Source organism: Hypomesus transpacificus, chromosome 10, assembly GCF_021917145.1.
Source record: "Hypomesus transpacificus isolate Combined female chromosome 10, fHypTra1, whole genome shotgun sequence".
Lineage (NCBI taxonomy): Eukaryota > Metazoa > Chordata > Actinopteri > Osmeriformes > Osmeridae > Hypomesus > Hypomesus transpacificus.
The window spans coordinates 3886447-3900123 of record NC_061069.1 but is presented as its reverse complement, the minus strand read 5'-3'; the positions used below and the strand labels follow the sequence as shown (position 1 = coordinate 3900123).

Sequence of the window (13677 nt, the reverse complement as noted above, 5' to 3'; positions counted from 1 at the left end):
AAGAGCATTTTTCCCCCCACTGATGACAGATCCAAGTCTTGCAATATAATAAATGACGCAATAGCCAATTTAGTATATATATAAGTTTATTCAATTGAAATCTTATAGTATGTAGGTTTAACAGTTGGAAAAAGGGTTTGCCCACTTCACCTATTTGATCATTAGTCTTCAGTTCTTCACACACTAGGACATTAATCACTAGCCAGGCTGGCAGACATCATGTGACAGTGCAAGCAGAGCTGTGCCACAATGACTGATATTTGGAATTGGCCTTAAACGTACTGTTAAAGTGAGTAAGGCAAGAAAGTATGAGATGCAAGGCAACCAACATTCGGTTAACTGTGAGTACCTGAGTTGAATTGATCATTTCCACTCATGGGACTATAAAATATCTGACATAACATTTCAGCAAGAACAGGACAAAAGCATTTCCAGCTCATTTCTTGAATCTCCCGAAGTGTTCACGAGAAATGATTAGTCTCTGAATCTGGGCGGTTCCTTCGTAGATCTGAAAGAAAATGAAAGAATATTAAGTTATAGCGCCCCAAATGATTCCTCAATTAACAGAAGAGGCTAACAGAACTAGTGTTTACCAACCTGGTAAATCTTGGCATCTCTCATCAGTTTCTCCACTGGATATTCACTGTTGAATCCGTTGCCGCCGAACACCTGTACGGCGTCGCTAGCCACCTGGTTAGCGATGTCTCCGGCGTAGGCCTTGGCAATGGAGGCGTAGTACGTGTTCCTGCGGCCCGAGTCCACCTCCCAGGCTGACCTCTGATAGGCCATCCTAGCCAGCTCCACCTTCATGGCCATCTCAGCCAGGAGGAAGGATACCGCCTGGTGCTGTGGTCAGAGGAAGAGTAGATCAAGGAAATGCATCTAGAATGTGGAGAAGGAACTACAAACTAAAAAAAACTAAATCTGTTAGCTTGAAATGCTAACGCATGTTCTTACCTCAGCGATTAATCTTCCAAAGGTCTTCCTCTCGAGGGAGTACCTGGTGGCCTCATCCAGTGCCCTCTGTGCTAGGCCTGTGGCCCCTGCGGCAACCTGCCCGATAAACAACCACCATCAGACGACCACCATTTCACAAACAAAAACATGATTGCTAGTTGCTTCTTGAGTGAATTACCGGTGGACGGGTTTTATCAAAGGCCCCCATAGCGATCTTGAAGCCAGCTCCCTCTCCAATCAGGACATTCTCCTTGGGTATCCTCACATCCTCAAAAGTGATGCCCCTGGTGTCTGAGCACCTCTGGCCCATGTTCAGCTCCTACACAGAGAAACCCACCCAGAAGGGGATTACCACATTACATCATATCAAAATGTATTAACTTTAGTACCAATGGTGCTCCTTGACAGAATCTTACCTTCCTGCCAACGAGGATTCCAGGAGTGTCTGCGTCGACAATGAAGCCTGTGAAAGCCTTGCTGGCTGGGCATTTAGGATCGGAGTCAGTGCGGGCCAGGAGGAAGTACCTTTGAAACAAGAGGGTGTCAACGTTGATCCTCCATTTCCAAAATGCCTCAGATTGGTTGGTTGAAGACTATGTAAAGTGCGCAACTCAACTCACCAGTTAGCTTTGCCACCATTGGTGATCCACATCTTCTGTCCATTGACAACATACTCATCCCCCATCTTCACTGCACGCGTCTTGATGGCTGCAACATCTGAGCCAGCCCCAGGCTCTGTCACACCATACGCCTGTCGACAGAAAGACAGAGTTTGCAAGCCTTTGCTGATTTGTGACATAAAAAACATCAAAATGTTCATATTAACCTAACCTGTCACATGGTAAGCAAAGGAAACACTTACACACATGAGTGGTTCCTCAGTCATTCTTCCCAGGTATTTCTTCCTCTGTTCATCATTGCCAGCAATGATAACTGGCATTTGCTATGTAAATGACACGGCAAATATCACTGGTGCGTCCATCCAAAGTTGGTATCAATACAGATCAAGCAACCTCACCATTCCACTAAGACAATACTTTCAACAACTTACACCCAGAGAGTTGGCCTCTATGGCAGTCTGGACTCCAGTGCAGCCATAGGCCAGCTCTTCTGTGATAAGGCAAGAATCAAAAATAGACAGACCCATTCCACCTAAAAAAAGTAAGAGACAAATGTTAAAAATAATTTATTAATACTAAGGGCCGAGCACAGTGCCTGCACTGACAGAGACAAAGGCATACCGCAATCTTCTGGAATGTGAGAGTTCATCAGACCCAGCTCCCATGCTCGCTTAATGATGGGGAAGGGATACTATATGGAAAAAGGTCATAAGAAAGACATTTTAACATTGCTTTGGTCAAAGGTTTCTGGTGAATGATTCAAATAGAAAATATAATGTAAGCATGACACTTGAAAAGGAAGATACAATTTCAGGAGATGTATTCCTACTCTAAAATTGCCAATCACACTCACTTCACCACTTTTATCGTATGCTGCTGCAGCTGGAACAATCTCCTCCCGGGCGAACTTGCGAGCCAACTCCTGAAACTCCTTCTGTTGTTCGGTCAACTCTGTTGACAGGAGCAGCCATGATGCGACACTGGAACTCGTTCAAAATCTAAAAATAACTTGTGTTGTATGCATCCAAGTGTTCTACTCACCAAAGCAGAACCCTCCTTGTGTAACAGGACTGGTAGCTGCCCTTGCGCTGGCTGTAGCACTTGTGCTCTGAAGCCGGATTCCTGTCTGAATCCCGGCTCTCACAACCTTTAGGGTTAACATGTCGCACAGAAGAGGGCAAATCAACAGCCAGACTAAACTCGTTCTAAGAATCTCAGTTTGCATCTTGTTATATACAGAAAAAAAGGCAGGTATTGGGCTGCATTCACACTCAAGGCAACCCGATAGAGACCTTTTTTTAGAGCAAGAAATGTATGTAAACCCTTCAGTCTCCACCTCATAGCTAATCGTCAAAGACCTTACTAATTAAGTGTTATAGCTGGTTTAGCTAACCTACAACCACGTTTTGGATAAGAATGATGATGATTTAATGCTAACAAATAGAAAACTGAATTTGGAATTTGCCTTAGTTTTACAATATCAAGCAGCGTCATGACAAAACAGGCAAAGCGCCTGGAGACAAAGCTATCTAACCGTAGTAGCTAGAATACGTTGATCGAGAATTCGCATTGTTAAAAAACAAAACATTACTGAAACCCAAAGATACCTTTTCCGTATCTTAAAGTCGTCTATAAATCGAGTTACCTTGTTCAAAAGCATTGTTATGATTTCGACGCAAACGTCCCTTACGAATATCCTTGAGATCTACCACCACCTTTGTACCACCCAAAAAAATGATTTGTATCCAATCACAACAGCGGTTTTCATCACATGACTAGCACGATGACTAGCACGATGACTTTTGCCCTACTTCCTTACCTAATGTCATATTTAACACTTAATTTTATTAAATTTCTAGGCCATATTGCAATATATTATATCAGATTAGAATACATTAAATAAGTGTACATTGCCACAGTACTACTGATTTAAAGTGCTCTCCACGTGCCACTCTATTCACCCCTTAAAGTAAAATTATAGTATAGGTAAAATGATTGAGATTAACTTGGGGAGGTATAGTTAGTGTATAATAATACTTGCTTATAAATGTCTGAGCTTTATATTTTACTTCACACAAGATTTATGCATTACTGTAAAGGTTCATTAAAGATGAATTACCTTAATTGACTTACTATACTCAATGAGGTCTCGTTTGTCACTCCACAGGTGTTGATAATACCTCGTGACCATCACTGGCATGGATTTTTAACATGGTAGTTTATTAGATTCCATACTGATAATGGCCGTGTTTCCCAGATTCGTTAAGTAGCACTTAACGCCAACGCTCTTAGCGTAGGTGCTTCTTAATGAATCTGGGAAACCCGGCCAATGCAATATAAGGTCCTCTAAAAAAGATAATTACAAGGCAATTGATTCATTTGTAACAAATGGCACCACACCGACATTGTTGTATTAAATCCAGTCATTCATAAACATCCTGGGAATGACTTAATTACAACCACAAGGGACTCAGCGTCTGACGGTTCAGCGCAACAGCAGTTGCAAGTTTGATGGCCTTGTTATTCAGCAAAGAATAATGTACACATGATCTTATTTCTTAAGCCTTTATTGAGTAAACAAATCCATTATGCATTATGATCATTTTGTCACTACAGGTGGAATGTTCTCAGTCTTCGAAAGAGAGGAGCCATTAAGTGACCCAGCCCTTCTGCTGATTGAGGTTAATCTGGCACTGGAATGAGATTGGACAGCTATGAGGACAGCTGCCCAGTCACTTGGCAGTGCAGTCACAGCAAACATGCATGAACACAAAACAATGCCTACACCCAAACCTACAAAATGTTGCTCCATGTTACCTAAAATGCATGACTGCAATAAAGAGGCAGAAGGCAATTCTGGGACGTGTGGGTTTTATTGACGTAGTATCAAACAGCTGTACATCTATTTGCCTTTCTTGGCCTTGATCTTCCTCAAGTAGAACTCAAGCTCCTTGCCTTCCAGGATGTATCCGTCTGCCCTGCCACACTGGCCAGGTCTGGAGGCAATACAAGCTGCAGGAGAGGAGGAACAAGCAATGACTTTCAAGATTGAAAACGAGACACAAACACCAACCTGGTCCTAGCATGTGTTATTTCAGAAAAATAAAAAGTCTCATCGCAGGATATTCAGCAGCAGAACTGGATAAGATTTCATCATCAATAACAAGATTGCAAACAGTCTTAACAGATGCCCCTCTCCAAGGTTACTCAAGGAACCCAGTACGGGCAGTAGAGTTTAGGGACATGCTGGAACAAACCCTATGAACAGGGAGGTAACCACTCCATCCACATCCAGACTGGGACTCACCGAGCAGTTTGCCCTGCTGGAACTGCTCCTCCAGGAGGCTGCTGATCTTGCACGTCTTTTTACGCTCGTCAAACTTCTTCTGAATCTTCTTGGACCTCTTCTTGTTCAGGACCTCCTCCTCTTCGGGAGTCTGTCAAACACCAAGGGGGTTGGAAAGGTCAATTACATTCAATTCAAATCCTGCAATAGTGTCAGGCGCAGCAAGGAAAGTTATCAAATATATCGCTGTTATGAACCTGAAATGTTAAGATCAATTTAGATTGCCCTCTATGTGGCCACCAATTGCTGTGGCCAACAGAATAGCCTTAGTTTTGAAAGCATCTACCCTTAAGTCTTTCTCAGGGTCACTAATATCATCACTTCCATTCAGTAGCAGAACTGGACAAGGTTATCGTCATAGAAAGACCATAGGTAGATGCATTTGTTTTGTGCCATTAACTTGCGTCTCTATACAGGGTTACGTACCAGCTTGGCTCCCTTCTTGCGGCCCAGAGGAGTGGCGTAGTGCGCCTCATACCACTGCCTGAAGGGAAGACTGTCAACCAGAAGGATGCAGTTCTTCACCAGGGTCTTGGTTCTCACCAGCTCGTTGTTGGAGGCATTGTAGACCACATCAATGATCCTGGTCTTGCGAGTGCAGCCTGCAAAGATGCAAAGAGCATTTAACAGCCTATAGCCTTGTTCTCAACCCATCATCCCAACGAGCATGAAGGGGGATATTAGGCTACATCTTTCTCAGGAGACTACAATAACATCACTTGCACTCAGTAGCAGAACTGGTCAAAGTTATCATCATAGAAAGAGCATTTCCCAAGTCAAATAATTACTGCTGTAATCGACCAGCACAAGATTAGACTTACATTCAGAGCCCCATGAGAAGTTGCCGACATCCAGCCTCAGAGCACGGTATTTCTTGTTGCCACCACGGACCCTCACTGTATGGATACGGCGAGCTCCGATCTAAAAAGCAAGAAACAGACTTTTGGCATCGTCCTGACTGAACTACCACCAATGGGCACTGGAACATTTGAAATGCTTATTGTTGTGTGTCAGTGTAACTATGACAAGGCCTAACATTGGTAGGTCCAGAGCTTTGAACCAAAACGGTCAAAAAGGACGTTACCTAAGGTCACGTTCTCATCACCCACACAGTCATTTAACAATTAAAAATCATGTCGGGATAATTACCTTGGTGTTTGCAGCAGGACGCCCAAGCTCATACTTCCTTTTCTTGTGGTAAGGCTTGCGTTTACCGCCGGTCTTGCGGCGTTTGTGCCAGTTATCCCTCGAGATACCTGTAGCCCAGAGTAGTCAGGTTAGAAGTGGACAACCAAAGAATACTGGCCTCAACTTTAAAAGTGCTTGAGTTATCAGTTCTCCAAGGTGATTTCCGCATACTTTAGTCGGATTCAGCTTATGAATCATCATTTTCACTCAAGCACTTCTAGCTAGCTACAACCCAGAGAACCCTGCACATGGCTACCGTGGCTTCAAAGCATGTTACAAGCGCACAAATTAAGACTGTGCTAATTCAAAGTGATCAATACGGTTCAGTCTACACGAAAGGTAGAAAACATTTCTGCTAAAAACCTGCACCTACACCAAAACGATTCTGAGATTTGAAAGCATTAAGAATTGCAGCCACGACAAACACCCAAGGCCTAGGGTGAAACATCACTAGCAAGCAAGGTACTACCTTGGGTAGACTACTGTAGCATCTACCGACACAACAATTGACTAAATCAATTACGAATTGGCACATAAAGGACGAAAATGTACTAATTAACAGGTCATAACCATGCGCTTTAAACAATGAAGGCACGAATACCAGTATGGTACGACAGCCTGCAAGAACACCATGCGAGAAGCCATCTTGAAACATATCAGCGATCACTTAAATTATTTGATAAAAATCCGATGCTATGAGCATCTATTGACAAGTTCACAATTATAACATCTGTCTAAAATAAATCTTGAACAAGCCGAACCATTATAATTCTATTCTTCTTGCAAACCATCTGATGGACATGGATTCTCTCTCTCGCCAGATCACAAAAACACGTACCCATTCTCAGGCGCCGGCTAGAAAGAGAAATCGCAAAGGTTCACGGGGAAGTATGAAGCTTGCATCTTTCGCGAGAGTTTGCGGGATTTGGGAACAGCTCTTCGTCACACCCTGTCTGTGACTATACAACCTCAACTGTTGACCACTGCCATCTATTGTGAGGAAGTGATACTTAAATTAAGCAAACGGTTTGGACGAATCAGACGAACTGATCAGGAGGGTATCCGTTCTGGGGATCACCCTGGTTAGTAACAGAAGAGGCGGATAGACAAATACACTTCAAATTGCTGGCCACCATGGACAATGTCTCCCACCCTCTATATGACACCCGTCTATATGGTAGACGTTTGTAACAGACTGGTCATGGCACATTGCTCAAGAAAGTGCTTATGGAGGTCCTAGACATAACTCTTAGCCAACTACAGTAAGACTCTATGGACAGTTGCACTACAGAAAACTACCAGTGTGGTGCACACTTCAGGTATTTTAACTAGACATGCTCAGGATTCCTGTACTGGTTATTAGAACTATACGATATTAGACATTTAATTCAGTGTTTTATAAATATTATATATTTATTGTTTTGCCTTTACTATTTGAATTCTGCTACTTAAACAATGCAAAAGTGCTATTTCATTATGTAGTTGTACTTTAAAATACAATTCCAAAAAAAAACAATCCATATTAATCTTGGAACACTAGAAGGCTTTAAACTTTTGAGTAGTGGAGTGGCGTTTTGAATGTATTGCTTGCCTTTTTCCACAAACACTTGGAGCTTGAATTATGTTTTGCAGAATGTGTTTTGGTTTGGTGCCTAGAATACATTAAGCCAAACCAAAACCGTAGCAACTAATGTCCCCGGCTGGTGAAATTATGTCTCCAAATGATGGCCATGCGGTGCCACTAGATAGCGCCAAATACCACACATTTTAAAAGAAGACCTCGTTTGCTAATTTCTATCATTTTGTTTTATATATCGTACACAAATAACATGGTGAAGAAAGCAACACTAGAGGTTGCATACGGGTGGACATTTTAAGATATATTTTCAAGATAACTTAACAATAATATTGATTTAAAAGGAACTGATAAGTGTTGTAATTGGTTTATCCGCCCACCTGCTATATTTAATGTGTTTGATGAATGTGGCTGTCAACAACATCTCCCTGAAAATCCTCTAAATCAGGTGTGTAATGTAATGCTTCTCTGTCTAGGTGTGACCTAATATAATTAATATGCTTATTTTTCACATAAAACATTCAATTTAAAACTTATGTTCTGAATAAAAGTCTTTCTAAAACACTTGTATACAAGAACAAAATGATATTTACACTAAGACCATTTTGAAGTAAATCTAACCTGATGCAAGAACATTTATGGAATCTATGTAAAATATAATCTAATAATAAAAATGATTAAATATTGAACAATCTCCTGTTCAGTCAGCCAACCTTAACCCACTTCAGCATTGTGAATACATAGAAACAAGGAATACTTTTACTCGTATGAAAAGAGACATTATATATAAAATTCATCCACAAGACTAAACAGCATATTTTCCTATGAAAGTTTAATTTTCAAACAGACCTAGAACAGATCACACCACTGAACCGTAATAAACAACAGTAAAGTAACTTAGCCAGGACAAACTTGTACCCTGCATGGATGAGGGAATACAAAATAGAACTCACATGTAAAGCATGAAATATGGAGGGGGTTGGGTAGTTATAAGCAAACAAACAAACCACCAGACCCCCCACCCTCTGTGACCTACTGGAGGCTATAGGCCTGCATCAATCATATGTTTCAAGTTTACTCTGGATTTAATTACAGGACTGTAAAGCAATAGCTTAATTTTCTTTTGATAAGATATCATTTGGATTTTGAAAATTGTTAAATAATTTGGAAATTGTTGAATAATTGAGTCCATTAAACCAATGGTTCTTATTCTGTTTGAGTATGAATTGTAACCCAGTAGCTAGATCTACAAGGCAGTCTCCAAAGTGATAAATGAAATGTGAGTTTTAAGTTGAATTTAATAATTACATTGTTACAATAATGCTGGTAAGGGGACATAAGGGCACTGACTCCAAAACTTGAAAAATTGTCTTCATATGTTCTCTTGAGATGAGTAATCTTCCACAGAATTCCCCTGTGAACCTTGACTCCCGAAGGCAAGTCTATCTGGAATGGGAGGAAAAACATAACTGTCAATAACAACATGCAAATAAAACTATATTGGAATCAACTAAGGTATCCTCAATCAGTGGATATCTGTGGACAGTACCGTACAAGCCTACAAATACAGAGGAAGTGAATGAGGTGACTGTTGTCCTGTGATGCAATGATGAGGGTGTGTAGACACAACCGGAGGCCTACCTGCTCCATGATCCCTGCCCCCCGATGGACCAGGCTGGGGATTCATCCTTGGGGACAGCTCTTCATGGATGCCCTCTAAGCGGGTGGTGGGGGGAGAGGGGGAAAAGAAGGGTACTGTGTATTCCTGAAATAAAACCAATACATAAACATAATGTACAAAGACTCATCAAAATGATTAATGGAGTGGGCCAAACGGCTCATGCAAATTACATTGTCTGTTTATGACACTTACAGACAAAGTATTCCCAGTGGTTGGTGTAGGTTCTGGATGGTAATGAATGGTTCCTGGTGCACGAGGGAAGTGTTGGAACACCATTTGTCCATGACCGCTCTTGAAAATCCCTTGTGGCGGTGGAGGCGGCATATTCACCAAGATAGCCGGGCATGCAGCATAGCCGGTGTTGATGCGCGAGTAGAACCTCAATGGCATCGGCAATGCCATCATTTCACCGCTGAAGATATCCCTCTGAGCTACATCGACAATGACATATGGCAATGGGGTAAAATGGGACGCAGCAGTGGAATCAAGCAAAAGCATTAGCTCTCAAGCGAAATTGCTACAAATGGGAATGACACTCAACCTTACACATACGTAACTGGAATGGCTGCAACAACATTGCTTTCAGCTTCTTAACCCTAAAGCAGAATGTTAGCCAAACTGTTGAGGAATGGTTACCGATCCACTCACCTATCATGAAAGGCGCGTCGTGCTGGGACCCACTCCAAGGCATATGAGCATTATAGCTATCTCGCCCATCGCCATCCCTGCAGTCCACCGCGCTATGATCAGCTCCTCCATGGGGTAGCTTTCTTTGGGGCGGCTCGCGAATGGTCCATGGTTCTTCTGTGGCAGATATGTCATGTGTAGGAACTTCCAGCTCAGCATAGGTTTTATCTACTGCTTCTTCAAACCTACACGGCGGAATCTTGACGACAGTTTCCACAAGGTTTCTGCCATCTGGTGACACACATGCGTTAGCTGTTGCCTTTTGGCCTAACGCTCCATCAACTGTCCCACTAATGTTGACAAAACTGGGCCTTTCCAAAGCCTCGTTCTCTGCTGAATCCTCAGTTAGAGGTTGGTTTTTCTTGATTCGCCGCTGTTTAGCCATTATTTTTGTTCTTTCAGTTATAAGGGCACATTTCCAGCAAATACACCGAGTAAAAGGACACCTTCCCACGTGTCCCTTCAGTGAAACGATGAATTCGTGATTTCTGCATCTGGCGCACTTCGGATTCCGCGTTCTTTTCGGAGGAAGGCCTTTTGACGAATTTGCGTTGGAAACATTTGCCATGATTGCAGGATACGTATTAATAAAAGTTAGATTATCATCAGTCGTTGTACGTTGCCCAAATCACTAACCCAGATGTGTTAGCTACAACCAGGTGTTGAAACACTGAAGGCAAGGCATTGTCAATCATAGTGCAGACGATAATCTTTAAAAGAGCACGAGGAGGACACGTGATAAGAGAATTTGTTACATTTTGGCGTGGGAAAAGTTGACAAACAATATTCCCACGAGCATCAAATACAGACATGAACACGTTTTCATTTTCTTCGTGCCACACCAGAACGATAGAGTACCTTGACGTGTCTGTTGTCACTTAAGGTGGCTTGTTGTGGTTGTATTGGCTATATATATTCATTTGATTAAAGGTACAATAGGTAAGATTTTAAGAGTTGTCCCCTATAAACTTGAGCATCACAGACATTGTTCCTAGACACTTGTTCCAGCAATCCGGCTAGAGCTTTCCTTCTTGTTGTTTTTTGGTGTGAAACCATGCTCATACCGTGGAAGTTTGTCAAGAATTGGGTGCAAGGTTACTCATATTAGAATAATAATAAAATAACACTGGTTGCTATTCATTGCTGCCTTAGTAAATACTTGAGGCTATACTAATCCTTGTTTAATATTTAACATGAAAATGTTAAACACTTTGCATGTTGATAAAACCCTGATTTCTAATGTCTATCATTAACAATAGCCTATATTCAGAGAAAAACTAACCAAGTGGTGCCCTGTTATCCACCTGCCAAGGCCCTCCATCTGTGAGTGCGTGGCTGTGTAGCCTTGGATATAGGGAATTATGACTGTCATTCAGATGTAGTTGGCTGCCTAGTGCTCCACAGACTGTAGGAACAGCATCAGGCAATATCAAGGTTTCCACTTCAAAATGGAATTCTAGTCTTGAATGTCAGATGCATACTTTACATTACTTCCAAGAGAGAGCTTTACAAAAGAGCATAGGTCACTGATCATAACAAAGAGGTAGTCCCAAACATTACAAGCAGCCAATACATGAAGCATACATTGTGAAAAAACTAAACAAGTGCCAAAAGGGAAGACCCATAAGAGCATGCAGTTATACAAGTTACAAATTAAATCACTTTACATTGTGTCCCCCTAAAGAACACAATCAGCAAAGACATATTTACTGTTTATGAATAATAATGGTCTGGTGCAGATGAGAAGTGCTATATATCTCACCTAATCAGCAGGCAGGATTGTAAAATAATGATGCTATCCATGGGTTGGAAGATGCTTATTGTAGGTTTTCCCATACAGAATGGCACATGTACTGGTGAATGTGTGACAGGTACAGTGTTACAGTGTTACTAATTGCTACCCAACAGTGACAGGCTGTGTCATAGACAGCATCCCCGGCCAGCCATGCGCCCCAGTCTTTTCAAACACGGAACACTGTCTTGAGAGGTGTCCTTTTAACGAGGGACTTGTTTCACACACATATTGTTGAATTCATACAGAGGATTACCCCGTCCACTACCTCACCTCAGCCTTAATGTGCCAAGAAAGGGATCACACACTTATAGACAAATCAAACTCTGCACTTCTATTTTTCTTCTAAGTCTTTCTTGTCAATTTAGCTATGATTTCAATGAGTTCTTCATTGCTGTCATATATATATATATATATATATATACATATCTTTCTCTCTGTCTTTCACACACACACACACACACACACACACACACACACACGCACACACACACACACACACACACACACTCTGATGTGTTTTGCCTCCTGTCTAATCCTCTGTGTGCCGAATGCATTTTCATTTAGTCATGATTCACTCTCCTCAGAAAATAGGCTGAAAACTCAATTTAGTCTGTGTTATCTTGTACAGATGGGATCAAAATTTGATCCAGATAATTTTCCCCACTAAAACTGTGAAGGGATTTCAGTAAACTAATTGTTCCTCCCTTCAACATCACACCCACAACCATTGGCTGTCATCAGTTTCTCAGTACAGAAATATTTATCAAAAGACACAATATTCAAAAGTGTTACACTTGACGCTGTTGTCTTCTATTTTAACGTAGCGTAACATGACGTAGCCTAGGGATCTGTCATGTTTTTCTTGACTATCAGTAACCCCTTGTTTGTCTGTTTTTTCTTTCACTTCCTAATGAAGATTACATATGGTTGAAGTGTTTGTAATAAAAACTCAAACATTCGCCAGTTGTTGTGAACCAGTCATTTAGCAGACGCTCTTATCCAGAGCGACTTACAGTAAGTACAGGGACATTCCCCCCGAGGCAAGTAGGGTGAAGTGACTTGCCCAAGGACACGTCATTTGGCATGGCCGGGAATCGAACTGGCAACCTTCAGATTACTAGCCCGATTCCCTAACCCGCTCACCGTGGTACTCCCGGCTGATCGGGAGCCAGAGCTGAGAGATACTGTGTCTGGTGTTCTGTGGACTTAAGGTTATGCTTATAGATTCCCATTTTGAGTAACCATGAAAGGGTATGATTATGTAATGGCAGCTGGTCCCAGAGAATTCCAGACGACGTCTATATTACCTTGACACAACCAAGTTTCCTAAAGCCCTTGAAAGGATGAAAACATGCTAACCGACAAATGCAATATTTGTTAGCCAACTACAATAGTAATAGTCCTTCCCAGTCCACCACCAGTAACAACAGGGCCTTGTGTACAGTATAAAGGCCTACATGCTACCTTCTCATTGCCTTGCCTTGATTGGCTAAGGATGTGTGTGTGCAGAGGGGGGGGGGGGGGTGCAGTTCTGCTTCAGCTTATCTCCATTAAAATGACTGATTATGCTGTCACCAGTGGTCGTGGCCTAGATTTGACTGACAGCATCGTTCATTTTGGCACAGGGCGCTGTAAGGCGTATTGTAAAGACCATTGTTGAACTCTTCTCTTCACAGTCCTGTAAGCACATTGTGTTAGGCAAGACCAAGCAGCTCATGAGTGTCATTTCCTCGCAGCCATAGGGATGCTGGAGCCTCCAGTTCCACTTACAATTTGCATATAGACAAGAAGTATTACTTTGTATAATTGTTTGGTGCATAGCCTATT

The 13677-nt window shown here is 41.9% G+C and overlaps 2 protein-coding genes and 4 non-coding genes across 6 annotated transcripts; all 6 read right to left on the bottom strand.

Moving 5' to 3' along the window:
• Nucleotides 1-68: 68 nt before the first annotated feature.
• On the bottom strand, nucleotides 69-3318 carry acadm (acyl-CoA dehydrogenase medium chain). The gene is made up of 12 exons (XM_047028338.1): nucleotides 3223-3318; nucleotides 2619-2724; nucleotides 2431-2528; nucleotides 2199-2268; nucleotides 2009-2109; nucleotides 1820-1900; nucleotides 1578-1708; nucleotides 1374-1482; nucleotides 1136-1276; nucleotides 958-1053; nucleotides 598-846; nucleotides 69-508 (listed from the first exon to the last, which is right to left on the bottom strand). The coding sequence occupies exons 1-12, from the start codon at nucleotides 3235-3237 to the stop codon at nucleotides 437-439; spliced, it is 1269 nt and encodes a 422-aa protein (XP_046884294.1). The 5' UTR covers nucleotides 3238-3318; the 3' UTR covers nucleotides 69-436.
• Nucleotides 3319-4196: 878 nt separating this feature from the next.
• Nucleotides 4197-4325, bottom strand: LOC124473233. The gene has a single exon (XR_006956706.1). It is a non-coding gene; the product is annotated as a small nucleolar RNA SNORA35 (small nucleolar RNA).
• A 106-nt stretch (nucleotides 4326-4431) lies between these two features.
• rps8a (ribosomal protein S8a) lies at nucleotides 4432-7046 on the bottom strand. Its single transcript, XM_047028353.1, has 6 exons — nucleotides 6950-7046; nucleotides 6073-6179; nucleotides 5745-5844; nucleotides 5350-5525; nucleotides 4885-5014; nucleotides 4432-4589 (listed from the first exon to the last, which is right to left on the bottom strand). Exons 1-6 carry the CDS (start codon nucleotides 6951-6953, stop codon nucleotides 4480-4482), a joined length of 627 nt encoding a protein of 208 aa, XP_046884309.1. The 5' UTR covers nucleotides 6954-7046; the 3' UTR covers nucleotides 4432-4479.
• Nucleotides 5219-5287, bottom strand: LOC124473239. Its single transcript, XR_006956712.1, has one exon. It is a non-coding gene; the product is annotated as a small nucleolar RNA SNORD38 (small nucleolar RNA).
• On the bottom strand, nucleotides 5618-5685 carry LOC124473240. Its single transcript, XR_006956713.1, has one exon. It is a non-coding gene; the product is annotated as a small nucleolar RNA SNORD38 (small nucleolar RNA).
• On the bottom strand, nucleotides 5928-6035 carry LOC124473241. The gene has a single exon (XR_006956714.1). It is a non-coding gene; the product is annotated as a small nucleolar RNA SNORD46 (small nucleolar RNA).
• Nucleotides 7047-13677: the final 6631 nt, after the last annotated feature.

Bases quoted from the DNA above. Each gene is read 5' to 3' on its own strand.
- acadm (XM_047028338.1), bottom strand. The intron at 1,901-2,008 runs GTAAGTTGTTGA...TCATTTACATAG, and splicing joins TAGAGGCCAACTCTCTGGGT to CAAATGCCAGTTATCATTGC. The intron at 1,277-1,373 runs GTAAGATTCTGT...TTCTCTGTGTAG, and splicing joins GAATCCTCGTTGGCAGGAAG to GAGCTGAACATGGGCCAGAG.
- rps8a (XM_047028353.1), bottom strand. The intron at 5,015-5,349 runs GTACGTAACCCT...GGTGTTTGACAG, and splicing joins GCAAGAAGGGAGCCAAGCTG to ACTCCCGAAGAGGAGGAGGT. The intron at 4,590-4,884 runs GTGAGTCCCAGT...CCTCTCCTGCAG, and splicing joins CCAGCAGGGCAAACTGCTCG to CTTGTATTGCCTCCAGACCT.